General features: G+C 45.5%; 1 protein-coding gene across 1 annotated transcript in view; it reads right to left on the reverse strand.

The window, feature by feature from the left end:
* The window catches only part of LOC121844711 (eukaryotic translation initiation factor 3 subunit H-like), a 73,520-nt gene that overhangs the window by 42,816 nt on the left and 10,982 nt on the right, over positions 1–19,722 (reverse strand). The window contains exon 2 of the mRNA XM_042315127.1: positions 13,653–13,809. Within this exon, the coding sequence (XP_042171061.1) occupies positions 13,653–13,809 (157 nt within the window). The remainder of the gene's footprint in view (positions 1–13,652; positions 13,810–19,722) is intronic.

Genomic DNA, 19,722 nt, shown 5'->3' on the forward strand with positions numbered 1-19,722 from the left:
GTTTCTCCTCGTATTAAAAACAACTTGATCCAGAACACTGAACAGTATACGGGGCCCCTCCGTGTTAAAGGCTACAGAGGAGACGGGGCCCCTCCGTGTTAAGGGCTACAGGGGAGACGGGGGCACTCCGTGTTAAAGGCTACAGGGGAGACGGGGCCCCTCCGTGTTAAGGGCCACAGAGGAGACGGGGCCCCTGGTGTTAAAGGCTACAGAGGAGACGGGGCCCCTCCGTGTTAAGGGCCACAGGGGAGACGGGGCCCCTCCGTGTTGAGGGCCACAGGGGAGACGGGGCCCCTCCGTGTTGAGGGCCACAGGGGAGACGGGACCCCTCCATAAGAGCAGAGTTCCTCCATTAAGTATTCCTCTCCATAATTACAGCTCCCCCAAATAAATACTGCCCTTGTTTTGGGGTGGCTTCACTGCAGTGCCATAAACTAGATTTGGGCATTTAAAGTGCATTCATTTGGCCAATTAAAACAAATGCCAAAAGGATATTTCACTCTGCCTGTTCCCTCCATCTCACCATTTTCCTCTCTCTCCCAGTCTCTATCTCTCTCCCAGTCTCTATCTCTCTCCCAGTCTCTATCTCTCTCCCAGTCTCTATCTCTCTCCCAGTCTCTATCTCTCTCTCCCAGTCTCTATCTCTCTCCCAGTCTCTATCTCTCTCCCAGTCTCTATCTCTCTCCCAGTCTCTATCTCTCTCTCCCAGTCTCTATCTTTCTCTCTCTCCCAGTCTCTATCTCTCTCCCAGTCTCTATCTCTCTCTCCCAGTCTCTATCTCTCTCTCCCAGTCTCTATCTCTCTCCCAGTCTCTATCTCTCTCCCAGTCTCTATCTCTCTCCCAGTCTCTATCTCTCTCTCCCAGTCTCTATCTCTCTCTCCCAGTCTCTATCTCTCTCTCCCAGTCTCTATCTCTCTCTCCCAGTCTCTATCTCTCTCCCAGTCTCTATCTCTCTCCCAGTCTCTATCTCTCTCCCACACTTTCCGTCTCCCCCTCTCTTAGTCCCCCCCATCGCTCTCTTTACTCAAATCTGGTTAAAATATTTCCGTTCCTTAATTAAACCTCTGTAGAGATTACAGAGAGGGTAGGTTGGGTGGAACGCTGTGGAACTGGGTTCCCTGGCTGGGTTCCCTGGCTGGGTTCCCTGGCTGGCTTCCAACTGCAGGAGACGTCCTTTAGAATGCCATGTGACTTGGTTTATCAGAGTCAGAGCCTCCATTTCCCTCCCCGTAACCCCCTCACCCATCTCCCTCCCCGATAACCCCATCTCCCTCCCCGATAACCCCATCTCCCTCCCCCTAACCCAGTCCCATCTCCCTGCCCCATAACCCAGTCTCTCTCTTGCCCCATAACCCAGTCTCTCTCTCTGTCCCCATAACCCAGTCTCTCTCTCTCTGTCCCATCTCCCTCCCCATAACCCAGTCTCTCTCTCTCTGTCCCATCTCCCTCCCCATAACCCAGTCTCTCTCTCTCTGTCCCATCTCCCTCCCCATAACCCAGTCTCTCTCTCTCTGTCCCATCTGCCCCATAACCCAATCTCTCTCTCTCTGTCCCATCTCCTCCCCATCCCATCTTTCCTCCCCATAACCCATAATCCAGTCTCTCTCTCTGTCCCATCTCCCTCCCCATAACCCAGTCTCTCTCTCTCTGTCCCATCTCCCTCCCCATCTCCCAGTCTCTCTCTCTCTGTCCCATCTCCCTCCCCATAATCCAGTCTCTTTCTCCCTAGTGCTGCTATATCCTCCAAATCGGGATTTCTGGAAAAACAAGGAATCTGGGGAAAAGCCAAAAGCCCAAATGAGCGTGTTTCCTAGTAACAATAAAATACTGTGTTTTTTCAAATGGAATTCCATTCTCCTTCAAGAGCTGCTGAATGTCCTCTACTTTATATTTGGGTAAAGTTGGCAGGAATGTGCAACCCTGAATCTCCTTGCTGGTCGTCTCTGAGGACCGGTCTCCATCTACCCATCTGAGCCCAGTCTTATTCCAGTCACTCCTCACGTCTGAAACGTTTAAACAATACCACATCTGGAGATTATACAGAGGGTGTGTATACCCTGTCTGAGTACACAGTGTCCCAAATGGCACCCTATTCTCCATGTAGTGCACTACTTTAGACCAGGGCCCTATTCCCTATATAGTGCACTACTATAGACCAGGGCCCTATTCCCTATATAGTGCACTACTATAGACCAGGGCCCTATTCCCTATATAGTGCACTACTTTAGACCAGGGCCCTATTCCCTATATAGTGCACTACTACTTTAGACCAGGGCCCTATTCCCTATATAGTGCACTACTTTAGACCAGGGCCCTATTCCCTATATAGTGCTACTACTTAGACCAGGGCCCTATTCCCCCTACTTAGACCAGGGCCCTATTCCCTATATAGTGCACTACTTTAGACCAGGGCCCTATTCCCTATATAGTGCACTACTTAGACCAGGGCCCTATTCCCTATAGTGCACTACTTTAGACCAGGGCCCTATTAGACCAGGGCCCTATTCCCATAGTGCACTACTTTAGACCAGGGCCCTATTAGACCAGGGCCCTACTATATAGTGCACTACTTTAGACCAGGGCCCTATTCCCTATATAGTGCACTACTTTAGACCAGGGCCCTATTCCCTATATAGTGCACTACTTTAGACCAGGGCCCTACCATAGTGCACTACTTTAGGGCCCTATTCCCCTAGTGCATACTTTAGACCAGGGCCCTATTCCCTACGTAGTGCACTAATTTAGACCAGGGCCCTATTCCCTACATAGTGCACTACTTTAGACCAGGGCCCTATTCCCTATGTAGTGCACTACTTTAGACCAGGGACCAGAGAGAAACTCATAGGGTAGTGCACTACAGGCAGTGTGTGTGTTTACTGTGTGACACTAACTAGGCAGAGAGACGTGTCCCTGCTAAACCAACAAGAGGGAATCCACGTCAAAAACTGATTCGATATTAGCTACACAATTCCTAAAAACACACACACACAGTCCCCTTTAAATAGAACTGGTGTCAGTCACCTTCAGTACTGGGTGATACGGACAAAATATGATATCACAGAATAAACTAGACACATTGGCGGTATTTTACAGTATGTTATGTTTTTAAGATTATAAAAAGTCTAAATTAGCTTTATAAATAGTGAATGACCTGTGAATGTATGTGTTGCCACTAAGTGATGTCAATTAGTCTTTCTCCATTCTGATTGGTTTATACAGTCCAATTCAACTTTCACCCCCCCCAAAAATATATATTTTTGTTTCATTTTTCATCCATCTCTGCATTTCCTGCTCTCTTTTGAGATCATTTCCACACTGCCACGTAGGGCTGTGCGATATGGGCAAACTAATCAAAACCGTTCTTTGAACCAAATGTTGCAATAATGATTTGACTTGTGATTTGAATCAAAAAACTTTGGGTATACTGTTGTCATGGAAATATAAATGATTATTCCAATTATATAGTCAGAATATAAATAACAGTGGGCACTTTGAATACAGTGTTTGACATGACAACGAATGAAAATGCCAGGGAGGAGTTATTGTGACAGGGTAGGAACCAAAGTGTTGGTAAGTGTTTCCTAGGGGACCCTATAATCTTTGGCTACATTCAATGTTCTCTCTTAGCTACTTCATGTATAGTCAGAATATAGATAACAGTGGGCACTTTGAATACAGTGTTTGATGTGATTTTGATTCTCTTTTAGTCCCTGTTTGGACTAACCTTCCATGAGTCCTTAAACATTAAAATACAATTTATAATACAAACACATTTCCACATATTATCACACCATGACAAACATACATAATATCCCAATAAATACTCAATCTAAAAAAAAGATATATTGATTCTTCATCTACTATAGTCCCCCAGTATTATATATAAATAGTTAAGATAAATGTTTATATATTATAGTATATATTGAAAGGTTTCTAGTTTGCTCCGTTAATTTATTCAGTTTCTTTATTGCTCTAAATCGAAATGTTATTTTGCCTATTTCTCTTTTCTGCCTGGATAACGCATAGATGGTGGACAATCTATTCCTAGTATTTACGGAATGTCTGTCTCTTACCAACTGAATACCATTGTGAATAGAACTTGGCCGTTTTAAATGATGTATATTATGAAATAAAATAAGCATGTTCCTTTCAATTATCTTGTCGATTGACGACCAACCAAGAACACTGCGCATGACTGCAACAGAAGAACCACATCTCCACCTTAAAACAATCCATGACTGCAACAGAAGAACCACATCTCCACCTTAAAACAATCCTGGCTTCTTTGTTCTGTGCATTCTGCAGCCTAACTTCACTTGATGATGCATTTCCCCCAGACCACAAAACAGTAGTTCACCCTCAGTTAATGCTTGTGTTATTTGCTGAATAGTTTTTCCTGGTAAATATTTAGCTATCCTTCTGATTATGCGTGCCGTTTTCATTTTTTGTTTAGTTATTTGAGACGACCATGATAAGCAGTTGTCTCGCTGAACTCCCAATAGTTTGGTTTCTGCCACTTCTTCAATTTGTACTCCTCCCATACTTAATTGTATCCCATGCTGTTTTGGCCTTTTCCTAGTGGAACAGACCAACATAACTTTGGTTTTCTTGGTGTTTAAAACAAGTTTGTTTTGGCAAACCCACCCCCTAATATTCTCCAAATCTCCTTGTAAAGCTTGCTGTACCTGTTGAACCGATTGTCTTGCTGCATAAATTGTAGTATCATCTGCAAATATAGTAGCATCATCTGCAAATATAGTAGCTTGAGTTTCAGCTAAGGCATAGGGAAGGTCGTTGGTATATATTAGATAGAGAAGGGGTCCAAGGCAGCTGCCCTGCGGTATTCCACAGTTTAACACGAGGGGAAGAAAATGAACCATTGATAAAGTTGGACTGTTTCCTGTCAGTCAGATATGGCTGTACCCAATTCAATGCTATCTCCTTAAAACCATAATGCATTCATTTTGTCAAAATTATTTCATGATCCACTAAATCAAATGCTGCACTGAAATCTAAAAATTGTACACCCACAAACTTTCCATTATCCATAGCATTAAGTCACTGGTCAGTCTTGTCAACCAATGCAGTGGTAGTGGAATGGTTTTTGCGATAAGCATGCTGATTGGCTGTAATCAGATAATTCTTTTCCATGTACTCCCATATTTGTCTACTCACAATACCCTCCAATATCTTACTGAGTGTAGGGAGTAGACTAATTGGTGGACTATTGGAAGGAGTAATGGGTTCTTTGCAATCTTTCAGAATAGGATGCTTCCATACATTTTGCAAACATCCCCTTTTCAAGTGACCAATTAAATATGTATATCGGTGGAACTGCAATCTGGGGAGCAGCACAGCGAAGCAAAAATAATTGTCCATAAGAAAATAACCTGTAGATTTACCATCAGGTAATAACTTCAATAGGTTTAACACCTCATCCACTGACACCGTTTGTAGACTAAAAATAACAGATCTTGTTGCTCATAATATGATCATCAATCCGTTATACGAACACATTATTAGCTGGGGCGGCAGGGTAGCCTCATGGTTAGAGAGTTGGACTAGTAACCGGAAGGTTGCAAGTTCAAATCCCCGAGCTGACAAGGTACAAATCTGTCGTTCTGCCCCTGAACAGGCAGTTAACCCACTGTTCCTAGGCCGTCATTGAAAATAAGAATTTGTTCTTAACTGACTTGCCTAGTTAAATAAAAGGTAAAAAAATAAAAATAAAATAATAAAATTGTTTGGAAGAATGCGTGTTTACATTGTTGCTTATTAAATTTAAAAAATCTGCAAAATGATTTTGTCATTTTTATTTTTTAATCAGCAAAATGATTTGGCAATATCAACTGGTTTTGTTATTATTCTCCACACTAGATGGGCACGATGAGATAGATGTACCAAGTAAGCCCTTAACTGTGTTCCATACCTTTTTACAATCAATAAAAGCATCATTGTAAAATAACTTTTTTTTTCTCTCCTTTTGATTCAATTTAACTGCATATTTACATTTATGTTCTATAATTCTGTTCATCAATTTCTAATTTTGACTTGGCTGCTAAGACTTTTGCCATATTTCTATGAGGAAAAAGCTTCACCCAGTTCATCATCAATCCATGGAGATGGACAAGCACCAACTGTACTCTTTCTGATAGGGGCATGATGGTCCATTACCTCCATGAGCAAATCAATAAAACATTCTGTAGCGTGACTTAAATCATCCTCTAGATAAATCAGCTCCCAGGGTACAGCAGCCCAATCATTTAGAAATAGCTCATGATTAAATGTTTTAACATCTCTCTTAACCACAATCCTAGGTTGTTTTTTTTTTTTTGGGGGGGGTAACCTTGGTTGTTCATGGTTATGGTCACAATATTATGGTCTGTCCAGCCCACTGGCATTGATCTGGCTTTTAAGCATTGCAATGGTATATTACAAAAAAATCAGATGAATGCACGTATCTGAACGATGACCCAACTTAATTGATGATCTAGTAGTATCATTAACAATTTGTTTCAAACCACAGTTCTTGGCATTACTCATCAATTTTGTTCTATTCGAATTATTGTGATCTTGCCAATTTATATTAAAATCACCCAAGATAAATACATCTCTGTTGCCATCTGTGGCCTGGTCAAACCCAGTACATCCAGATAGCAAACAAATCAAAACCTTATTTTGAACCAAATGTTGCAATAACGACTTGACTTGTGATTTTGATCAAAACACTTTGGGTATACTGTTGTCATGGAAATATAAATGATTATTCTAATGATATAGTCAGAATATAAATAGTGGGCACTTTGAATACAGTGTTGTTTGACATGACAACGAATGAAAATGCCAGGGAGGAGTTATTGTGACAGGGTAGGAACCAAAGTGTTGATAAGTGTTTCCTAGGGGACCCTATAATCTTTGGCTACATTAAATGTTCTCCCTCTTAATCAGCATGTAAGCGTCTTGTATTCCTCTTTGATTTAGAAGATACTGTTGAACAAACATGCTGATTTAGGTCTACACCATCACTGGTATTATCAGGCTGTATTAGCTAGCTACGTTTGCTCTGACTCGGTACATTTATTAGCTAGCTACATTTGCTCTAACTCGGTACATTTATTAGCTAGCTACATTTGCTCTGGCTCGGTACATTTATTAGCTAGCTAAATTTGCTCTGGCTCGGTACATTTATTAGCTAGCTACATTTGCTCTGGCTCGGTACATTTATTAGCTAGCTACATTTGCTCTGACTTGGTACATTTATTAGCTAGCTACGTTTGCTCTGACTCGGTACATTTATTAGCTAGCTACGTTTTGCTCTGGTACATTTATTAGCTAGCTACATTTGCTCTGACTCGGTACATTTATTTAGCTACATTTGCTCTGACGTACATTTTGCTCTGACTCGGTACATTTATTAGCTAGCTACATTTGCTCTGACTCGGTACATTTATTAGCTAGCTACATTTGCTCTGACTCGGTACATTTATTAGCTAGCTACATTTGCTCTGACTCGGTACATTTATTAGCTAGCTACATTTGCTCTGACTCGGTACATTTATTAGCTAGCTACATTTGCTCTGACTCGGTACATTTATTAGCCAGTACATTTATTAGCTAGCTACATTTGCTCTGACTCGGTACATTTATTAGCTAGCTACATTTGCTCTGACTCGGTACATTTATTAGCTAGCTACATTTGCTCTGACTCGGTACATTTATTAGCTAGCTACATTTGCTCTGACTCGGTACATTTATTAGCTAGCTACTCTGACTCGGTACATTTATTAGCTAGCTACATTTGCTCTGACTCGGTACATTTATTAGCTAGCTACATTTGCTCTGACTCGGTACATTTATTAGCTAGCTACATTTGCTCTGACTCGGTACATTTATTAGCTAGCTACATTTGCTCTGGCTCGGTACATTTATTAGCTAGCTACATTTGCTCTGGCTCGGTACATTTATTAGCTAGCTACATTTGCTCTGACTCGGTACATTTATTAGCTAGCTACATTTGCTCTGACTTGGTACATTTATTAGCTAGCTACATTTGCTCTGACTCGGTACATTTATTAGCTAGCTACATTTTTGCTCGGTACTGCTACATTTGCTCACATTTATTAGCTAGCTACATTTGCTCTGAGTACATTTATTAGCTAGCTAAATTTGCTCTGGCTCGGTACATTTATTAGCTAGCTACATTTGCTCTGGCTCGGTACATTTATTAGCTAGCTACATTTGCTCTGACTTGGTACATTTATTAGCTAGCTACATTTGCTCTGACTCGGTACATTTATTAGCTAGCTACCTAGCGATTAGCATTAGCGGCTAACAAGATTTAGGTCCCAACTTGCTAAGAAAAAAGACAAACTAGATGTTTGCAGGTGTAAGAAACACAAACTGATTGTGTCACTATAGAAACCTAGTGGATCTATATTAAGAAGCAAAGTGAAAACAGCATCGTTGTCATCAACATGGTTACATGCGCTGTATTGACCCGACTGAACTTAATAAGTGTCTCGTGGTCGAAGGAACAACAAATGATTGATTCGGGTGGGGCCGGCTCGGGTTCATGATGTGTCCGCAACGTTGTAGCCTGTAGACCAACTCGTGGCCATTGCTGTGGTGAGAGAGAGAGAGAGAGAGAGAGAGAGAGAGAGAGAAGTACGCCTCTCTTTACTTCCTGATAGAATCAGATATGGAAGGGTCGTTCATCATTTACTTCCTGATAGAGTCACAGCCATGGAAGGGACCTTCATCATTTACTTCCTGATAGAATCATAGCCATGGGGAAGGAAGGGTCCTTCATCATTTACTTCCTGATAGAGTCACAGCCATGGAGAAGGAAGGGTCCTTCATCATTTACTTCCTGATAGAGTCACAGCCATGGAGAAGGAAGGGTCCTTTAGCATTTACTTCCTGATAGGGTCCTTCATCATTTACTTCCTGATAGAGTCACAGCCATGGGGGGGGAAGGGTCCTTCATCATTTACTTCCTGATAGAGTCATGGGGGCCATTTATGGAGAAGGAAGGGTCCTTCATCATTTACTTCCTCACAGCCATGGGGGACCTTCATCATTTAGAGTCACAGCCATGGGGAAGGAAGGGTCCTTCATCATTTACTTCCTGATAGAGTCACAGCCATGGAGAAGGAAGGGTCCTTCATCATTTACTTCCTGATAGAGTCACAGCCATGAGAAGGGTCCTTCATCATTTACTTCCTGATCGAGTCACAGCCATGGGGGACCTTCATCATTTACTTCCTGATAGAATCATAGCCATGGGGAAGGAAGGGTCCTTCTTCATTTACTTCCTGATAGAGTCACAGCCATGGGAAGGAAGGTCCTTCATCATTTACTTCCTGATAGAGTCACAGCCATGAGAAGGGTCCTTCATCATTTACTTCCTGATAGAGTCACAGCCATGGGGGGAAGGGTCCTTCATCATTTACTTCCTGATAGAGTCACAGCCATGGAAGGGTCCTTCATCATTTACTTCCTGATAGATCACAGCCATGGAAGGGTCCTTCATCATTTAGCCATGGGGGAAGGGTCCTTCATCATTTACTTCCTGATAGAGTCACAGCCATGGAAGGGTCCTTCATCATTTACTTCCTGATCGAGTCACAGCCATGGGGGGGGGAGGGTCCTTCATCATTTACTTCCTGATCGAGTCACAGCCATGGAGAAGGGTCTCGGTGGAGCGAACACAACCCTGATAAACTGAAATACATTTGGCCAAAGTCACAGAAATCACTGCCGTCTGTTCAGAAATAAATGAAATAATTCAGAATACTACACTAGGAGTAGGTCTATAATTTAGCCACGGATGATCGATAGCTTATTTATTTTTTTAATAGCCTAGCTGTGGATTGTGTATCGTCCAATCACAAGGCATCGCCTACAGTCTGTAACGCTTAACAAATCTGACAGTGAACAGCATTGCAGCAACAACAATAAAAAACAGCACAGCTACACAGTTACACAGCACAGCTGCACAGCACAGTTACACAGCACAGTTGCACAGCTACACAGCACAGTTGCACAGCTACACAGCACAGTTGCACAGCTACACAGCACAGCTGCACAGCACAGTTACACAGCACAGTTACACAGTTACACAGCACAGTACACAGCACAGCACACAGCACAGTTACACAGCTACACAGCACAGTTACACAGCACAGTTACACAGTTACACAGCACAGTTAGCACAGCTACACAGCACACAGTTACACAGCAGTTACACAGCACAGTTACACAGCTACACAGCACAGTTACACACACAGCACAGTTACACAGCACAGTTACACACACAGCACAGTTACACAGCACAGTTACACAGCACAGTTACACAGCACAGTTACACAGCACAGCACAGTACACAGCACAGTTACACAGCACAGTTACACAGCTACACAGCACAGTTACACAGCTACACAGCACAGCTACACAGCACAGTTACACAGCTACACAGCACAGTTGCACAGCAGCTACACAGCACAGTTACACAGCACACACAGTTGCACAGCACAGCTGCACACACAGCACAGTTACACAGCTACACAGCACAGTTACACAGCAACACAGTTGCACAGTTACACACAGTTACACAGCTGCACAGTTACACAGCAACACAGTACACACAGCACAGTTACACAGCTGCACAGTTACACAGCACAGTTACACAGCAGTTACACAGCTACACAGCACAGTTACACAGCAGCACAGTTACACAGCACAGTTACACAGCACAGTTACACAGCACAGCTACACAGCTGCACAGTTACACAGCACAGTTACACAGCACAGCTACACAGCTACACAGCACAGTTACACAGGAGAGCTGCTGAGACAAAGACTGTGTGTAGTCTACAAAAAAACATTTTATTAACTTCCAAATAGACCGATTGGTAAACAACACTGTTCCAGTCAAACTAAAACAAGAGAGACGGGCTTCAGGCACGAGCCCATTGGCCATCGCCTGTGAGTGAGCTGCACATCATTGGGCGAGTGGGTGAAACTGGAAAGCTTATTTAGGACTATAACATCCTCATATTGTACCATGTGTCTCTCTTCCACACACCTCGACCTCGACTGTTGATGGATTCAAGACCAGGTAGTTTTTTAATGATCTCACATTCTCCATTTGTCAGTGTCAAAACAGCCAATCATTTGAGTATACATTTTAAAATCAGTTAATTCTCCAGTCATGTATAATTACATAGAATTGCATTAAATGAGTTTATAATGTATTTATTTTTAAATTCAAATTTTTCCCAGAGCCAAGGCTACAAACAAACAAATCTTCAAGCGCCTCTACTGCCCCATACCACTTTAGCCTGTTTCTCTGCTGTCTGTTCATTTAAATTGGTTTTGTACACTACAGGGCACCACTATATGTTGGGGTCATGGGTCACTGTCGTGCAGTGACTGGGCTTATTAGAACACATGACTGACCAATCAGCTGTGAAGAGCTGAGAGCTCTTACCACCCCAACAGTTGATATTCAGCGGCTACATAAAACACATCATTCATCAACAGCTTCAAGAATTCATCTGGTTTTAAACTTTTATATGATAGGCCTAGACTTCAGAACAGCATTATTACAATATTCATTTAGTACTTTACCAACAGACGGTTTAAATAATGTACAGGTGTTGACAAGCGGCTCCATACCGTAGGCCTGACTAAACCTTTCTTCGCTAATAATGACATCACTGTGTCTGATATGAAAAAGACTGAAAAGCTGGTGGAGGCGTGGCCTACTGAGACCGGTCTGGTGGAGGCGTGGCCTACTGAGACCGGTCTGGTGGAGGCGTGGCCTACTGAGACCGGTCTGGTGGAGGCGTGGCCTACTGAGACCGGTCTGGTGGAGGCGTGGCCTACTGAGACCGGTCTGGTGGAGGCGTGGCCTACTGAGACCGGTCTGGTGGAGGCGTGGCCTACTGAGACCGGTCTGGTGGAGGCGTGGCCTACTGAGACCGGTCTGGTGGAGGCGTGGCCTACTGAGACCGGTCTGGTGGAGGCGTGGCCTACTGAGACCGGTCTGGTGGAGGCGTGGCCTACTGACTGAGGTCTGGTGGAGGCGTGGCCTACTGAGACCGGTCTGGTGGAGGCGTGGCCTACTGAGACCGGTCTGGTGGAGGCGTGGCCTACTGAGACCGGTCTGGTGGAGGCGTGGCCTACTGAGACCGGTCTGGTGGAGGCGTGGCCTACTGAGACCGGTCTGGTGGAGGCGTGGCCTACTGAGACCGGTCTGGTGGAGGCGTGGCCTACTGAGACGTAGTCGACAGTGAGGGTTTATGGCAGGGGGAACGGACCTAAAAAAAAGGGGAACCGGGCCACGGAAATCCCAGGATCTCCTGCAGGGGAACCCCATAGGGGGACTTATTAACTAAGGGGAGAGGCAGAGGACAAATCCTACCATCCGGGTGACAGCTATACACTCACTAGTAGTCACTACCATACAGCCATTCCTCCCTAGACAGCTACAGACAGCCTTACCAGATCTCAGAGTCACTGTTCTCCACTCACTACTACAGACCTACTAGATATCTCAGTTACTGTTCTCCATTCACTACTACAGACCTACTAGATATCTCAGTTACTGTTCTCCATTCACTACTACAGACCTACTAGATATCTCAGTTACTGTTCTCCATTCACTACTACAGACCTACTAGATATCTCAGTTACTGTTCTCCATTCACTACTACAGATTTACTAGATATCTCAGTTACTGTTCTCCATTCACTACTACAGACCTACTAGATATCTCAGTTACTGTTCTCCATTCACTACTACAGACCTAGATATCTCAGTTACTGTTCTCCATTCACTACTACAGACCTACTAGATATCTCAGTTACTGTTCTCCATTCACTACTACAGACCTACTAGATATCTCAGTTACTGTTCTCCATTCACTACTACAGATTTACTAGATATCTCAGTTACTGTTCTCCATTCACTACTACAGACCTACTAGATATCTCAGTTACTGTTCTCCATTCACTACTACAGACCTACTAGATATCTCAGTTACTGTTCTCCATTCACTACTACAGACCTACTAGATATCTCAGTTACTGTTCTCCATTCACTACTACAGACCTACTAGATATCTCAGTTACTGTTCTCCATTCCCTACTACAGATCTACTAGATATCTCAGTTACTGTTCTCCATTCACTACTACAGACCTACTAGATATCTCAGTCACTGTTCTCCATTCACTACTACAAACAGACCTCTGATTTGCTCAATAACATACCCCCAGACCTCTGATACTAATGACCTTTTTAGCAACCTCTCATGCTCGGGTTATTACCCAGAATTCAGGACCGTAGCTTGTTAGTGAGAGAAATGAGGGACATGATCGGAGAGACCTTTCCCTTCCTCTGGACAGACTGTCTGTCAGTCAGTTGGACTGTGTGCCAACAAGCTGCCGGAGAAACAGGGTTTGATACAGAAAGCAGCAGGGGCTGCGGTCAGAGGAATGATCTCTGATGAGGTACTGACTGACACACGGGAGACATAATGAGAAACACTGAACATTCAGAGCACACACACACTGAAGGACACACACACACACAAAGAATAGCAGTAGGTTTTCCAATTCGAAGCACAAACCCAGTGCTCTCACGTACCTTCGTCAAAGTCGGCGTCGTCCTCGGTGTGTTGAGGGAAGGGGAAACAGTTGGTGATCTCTAACCTGTCCTCCACTACCAGGCCCAGTAGTACACCCTGAACCACCTCACTGCCCTGACCCTCCTCCTGGTAATGCTTGATCATCTTCAGGACCACCTGTAGAGGGAGAGATAGGGGGAGAGAGAGATGGAAAGAGAGAGATGGAAAGAGAGAGGGAGAGATAATTTCAGAAAAAGGGCAAGAAAAAGTATTTGTCAGAAACTGGACCAAGCCAGACACTATAGAGGATTATAGGTCTCCACTAGACTCAGGGAATAATCCTGAATGTGTGGACACCCACCCGTAGCACATGCTCCAGCAGGTATGTCTCACTGGTCACCATAGCAGCACCCACCCATAGCACGCGCTCCAGCAGGTATATCTCACTGGTCACCATAGCAACACCCACCCATAGCACGCGCTCCAGCAGGTATATCTCACTGGTCACCATAGCAACACCCACCCATAGCATGCGCTCCAGCAGGTATACAGTATCTCACTGGTCACCATAGCAGCACCCACCCGTAGCACACGCTCCAGCAGGTATGTCTCACTGGTCACCATAGCAACACCCACCCGTAGCACGCGCTCCAGCAGGTATTTCTCACTGGTCACCATAACAACACCCACCCATAGCACGCGCTCCAGCAGGTATATCTCACTGGTCACCATAGCAACACCCACCCGTAGCATGCGCTCCAGCAGGTATACAGTATCTCACTAGTCACACCCAAAGCCAATTCCTACTTTGGCCGCCTCTCCATCCAGTTCTTTGCTGCCAATGACTGGAACAAACTGCAAAAATCTCTGAAGCTGGAGACTCATATCTCCCTCACTAGCTTTAAGCACCAGCGGTCACAGATCACTGCACCCGTACATAGCCCACCCGTACATAGCCCACCCGTACATAGCCCACCCGTACACAGCCCACAGGTACATATCCCACTGGTCACCATAGCCCACCCGTACATAGCCCAGGTACATAGCCCACTGTACATAGCCCACCCCATAGCCCGCTCCAGCACATAGCCCACTGGTCACATAGCCCACCCGTACATAGCCCAGCAGGTATAGCCCACAGTATCTCACTAGTCCCACCCAAAGCCCACCCTACTTTAGCCCACCAGTTCTCTGCTGCCAATGACTGGAACAAACTGCAAAAACTGAAGCTAGCCCACCTGTACATAGCCCACCTGTACATAGCCCACCTGTACATAACCCACCTGTACATAACCCACCTGTACATAACCCACCTGTACATAGCCCACCCGTACATAGCCCACCCTGTACATAGCCCACCTGTACATAGCCCACCCGTACATAGCCCACCTGTACATAACCCACCTGTACATAGCCCACCCGTACATAGCCCACCTGTACATAGCCCACCTGTACATAGCCCACCTGTACATAGCCCATCTAACTACCTCATCCCCATAGTGTTATTTGTATTGTTTTGCTCCTTTGCACCCCAGTATCTCTACTTGCACATTCATCACTCCAGTGTTTAAGTGCTAAATTATAATTTACTTCACCTCTACGGCCTACTTATTGCCTTTACCTCCCTAATCTCACCTCATATCCACTCACTGTATATAGATTTTATGTCTACTGTATGTTTGTTTATTCCATGTGTAACTCTGTGTTGATGTTTGTTGTGTGTCGAACTGCTTTGCTTTATTCTGGGCCAGGTCGCAGTCGTAAATGAGAACTTGTTCTCAACTAGCCTTGCTTGGTTATATAAAAGTGAAATAAACATAAATATAAAAATAGACACCATGGAGGGATGACGGGTCAGAGGCCTTAGCGCTCTGTTGTTCTTGAGAGAACACACCGGAGATGAGGAAGATAAGTGGAAGATCAAAAAGGACAACAGTGTGAATAAAACAAGAGTAACAAGCTGAAAAACAACAAGTCACAAGAGTTCCTCATAGATCACATTGATAAGAGCAGAAGCAGGTCAAGACCAACAGACAATCTCACACTGCTAGAACAGAGGAGAGGTTGAGGAATCCTATTGGTTATTAATACCAGGGACCCAATGTGGAACCATGAAGAATAACAGACCAGGGAGCCATGGGGAATAACAGACCAGGGAGCCATGTGGAGCCATGGGGAATAACAGACCAGGGAGCCATGGGGAATAACAGACCAGGGAGCCATGGGGAATAACAGACCAGGGAGCCATGGGGAATAACAGACCAGGGAGCCATGTGGAACCATGGGGAATAACAGACCAGGGGCCATGTGGAACCATGGGGAATAACAGACCAGGGAGCCATGTGGAGCCATGGGGAATAACAGACCAGGGAGCCATGTGGAGCCATGGGGAATAACAGACCAGGGAGCCATGGGGAATAACAGACCAGGGAGCCATGGGGAATAACAGACCAGGGAGCCACGGGGAATAACAGACCAGGGAGCCATGGGGAATAACAGACCAGGGAGCCATGGGGAATAACAGACCAGGGAGCCACGGGGAATAACAGACCAGGGAGCCACGGGGAATAACAGACCAGGGAGCCACGGGGAATAACAGACCAGGGAGCCACGGGAATAACAGACCAGGGAGCCACGGGGAATAACAGACCAGGGAGCCACGGGGAATAACAGACCAGGGAACCATGTGGAACCATGGGGAATAACAGACCAGGGAGCCATGGGGAATAACAGACCAGGGAGCCATGTGGAACCCTGGGGAATAACAGACCAGGGGGAGTCCTAAGATGCGGGCAGGTAGCCTAGTGGTTAGAGGTTGCTGGATCGAATCCCCGAGCGGACAAGGTGAAAATGTGTCGTTCTGCCATTGAGCAAGGCAGTTAACCCACTGTTCCCGGGGCACCGAAGACGTGGGTGTTGATGAAGGCAGCCCCCCCCCCTCCGCAAGGCTCTGGTTGGGTTAAATGCAGAAGACACATTTCAGTTGAATGCATTCAGTTGGACAACTGAGCCCAGGGTATCCCCTTTCCCTTAGAACAGCATTGGACTGAGTAACAGACCGGGGGGGTCCTTAGAACAACGTTAGTCTGAATAACAGACCAGAGGGGGGTCCTTAGAACAACATTAGTCTGAATAACAGACCAGGGGGGTCCTTAGAACAACATTAGTCTGAATAACAGACCCAGGGGGGAGGCCCTTGTCGACCTTAAACATCTCTCTATAACCTGTCAGAAAGGCCCAGGGCAACGAGCCCAGGGCAACGAGCCCAGGGCAACGAGCCCAGGGCAACGAGCCCAGGGCAACGAGCCCAGGGCAACGAGCCCAGGGCAACGAGCCCAGGGCAACGAGCCCAGGGCAACGAGCCCAGGGCAACGAGCCCAGGGCAACGAGCCCAGGGCAGCCAACGTGTTTTATAGTTGGTTCTCTAAAACGTCTGATTTAGTTGTGATGTTGGAGTCTCTGAAATATCACATGAACACACACACACACACACACACACACACACACACACACACACAGCGAAATATGTAGAATCGCAGAAAGAGCTTTAAAAATTGCAACAAAAATAATATCTACACTCTATGGGAAAAAATACATAGAATTGCCGGAAATAAAAGTTATAAAAGTGTATAATGTGCTCTCCACCAACAAGAGGTGTCTGAACAGAAAACCCACTGTATATATGAAAATATTCATGAGGTCATTCTGCCAGGTGAACATTGGCTACTTCGTACTTAACATTTAATTGAGAAGGGTTTTTTTTGGCGGGGGGGACTTTTAATCTACCAGAAGACTTTTCATTAGCATCATCGCTAACGGCTACGTTAAGTGGTAAGACTCGTACGGACACTGCATTTATTTCCAATACATTTACTTGATTCCCAAGTTCAATACATTTGTTTTATATTGTTGACAAAAAAATGGTCTATTTTCAACGTCTGGATTCCGTCCACGTTTTATAGGGACAGAACGGACACCTTTTAAAGGCCTATTCCCCCTCTATCACTGCTGCAAACATCCTTCTTCCCTCTCTCAAAGCCACAGGGTCAGATTAAAGTCTGTCAATACTCACTTATTCTAAACCTTCACCCAGCCTCACCAATCATTCCATCACGTCACGTATTCTAAACCTTCACCCAGCCTCACCAATCCTTCCATCACGTCTTGTATTCTAAACCTTCACCCAGCCACACCAATCCTTCCATCACGTCTCGTATTCTAAACCTTCACCCAGCCACACCAATCCTTCCATCACGTCTCCTATTCTAAACCGTCACCCAGCCACACCAATCCTTCCATCACGTCTCGTATTCTAAACCGTCACCCAGTCACACCAATCCTTCCATCACGTCTCGTATTCTAAACCGTCACCCAGTCACACCAATCCTTCCATCACGTCTCGTATTCTAAACCTTCACCCAGCCACACCAATCCTTCCATCACGTCTCGTATTCTAAACCTTCACCAATCCTTCCATCACGTCTCGTATTCTAAACCTTCACCAATCCTTCCATCACGTCTCGTATTCTAAACCTTCACCCAGCCACACCAATCCTTCCATCACGTCTCGTATTCTAAACCTTCACCCAGCCACACCAATCCTTCCATCACGTCTTGTATTCTAAACCTTCACCCAGCCACACCAATCCTTCCATCACTTCTCAAAAACTAAAATAATGGAGCGTCACAACAGAGCTGGAACCGCGACAGATCGATCGTCCCATATCTCCTGAAGGACTGCGGGTTAAAAATCAGCTAGTAGTGGGGCTTCATATAAATACCATTAGGTATTGCAAGTAAAGCCTGTTGGACTTTATTAGGTAGGTTTCTCTTCTACCTCAGATCGATCTTGCTCAAACAGCTGGTGGCAGCAAACTTCATGAGGAGAAGAAAGATTGATATGTGTGGGCACTAAAATTGTAAAAATCAAAACAGGTTTAAAATTGAATCACGCAACAAAAATAAATAATGAAATCGTAGACGAAAACCCTGCTGACTTCCATCCTCAATTCCAGGCCATAAATCATGAGCCCCACAGACACAATAACACATCCTGAAGAGAAAGGCAACACGATGTCAGAAATAAAACGTGAGCTTTGAGTCGCCTGGATGTGAGTGACTCAGGATCTATGATGTGGAATGTTTGTACCTGCAAAGCATCTGAAGTAGCTGACTGAGGCCTCCACCCCGATGACCTGTTAACCTGGTGCAACGCTCAATAGAACTGTTGGTAGGGCTGGCAAGGGCCTCGGTGGAGGGCCGGGCCTCCGTGGGACCCCGTGGAAGGCCACATGACTGCAGTGTAGGGCCGGGCCTCGGTGGGCCCCCAGGCCCCCCGTGTAGGGCCGGGCCTCGGGCCCCCCCCGTGCAGGGCCGGGCCTCGGTGGGCCCCCGTGGAGGGCCGGGCATCGTGGGCCCCCGTGAGGGCCGGGCCTCGTGGGCCCCCGTGTAGGGCCGGGCCATATGACCTAGGAATCATAGCTACATTTTTTCAGACTGATGGGTGATTCACGATATACACTACCAGTGAATGAGAATGCCAAGAGTGTGCAAAGCTGTCATCATGGCAACGGGTGGCTACTTTGAAGAATCTAAAATATATTTTGTCATAGTTTTCATGTCTTCACTATTATTCTACAAAGTAGAAAATAGTTTTAACAAATAAAGAAAACCCCTTGAGTAGGTGTCCAAACCTGACTGGCACCATTTATCTGTACTGAACAAAGATCTGTATATATTGAAGAGATGCACGTCTCCGCCCTAACAATGGGACTCGTTGACCCAAAGGAGGGAAGACAAGGCGACAAGCTTAGGTCCAGAAATAACACCAATCTCACACCAAGCCCCTCCCCCTCACACCAAGCCCCTCCCCTTGCCCCTTGCCCCTCACACCAAGCCCCTCACACCAAGCCCCTCCCCTTGCCCCTCACACCAAGCCCCTCCCCTTGCCCCCCCTCCCCCTTGCCCCTCACACCAAGCCCCTCCCCCTTGCCCCTCCACCAAGCCCCTCCCCTTGCCTCTCACACCAAGCCCCTCCCCCTTGCCTCTCACACCAACAAAGTTGACAGATCACATCATCCTGTCTGACAA

Source organism: Oncorhynchus tshawytscha, unplaced genomic scaffold (genome assembly GCF_018296145.1).
Source record: "Oncorhynchus tshawytscha isolate Ot180627B unplaced genomic scaffold, Otsh_v2.0 Un_contig_7065_pilon_pilon, whole genome shotgun sequence".
Taxonomy (NCBI): domain Eukaryota; kingdom Metazoa; phylum Chordata; class Actinopteri; order Salmoniformes; family Salmonidae; genus Oncorhynchus; species Oncorhynchus tshawytscha.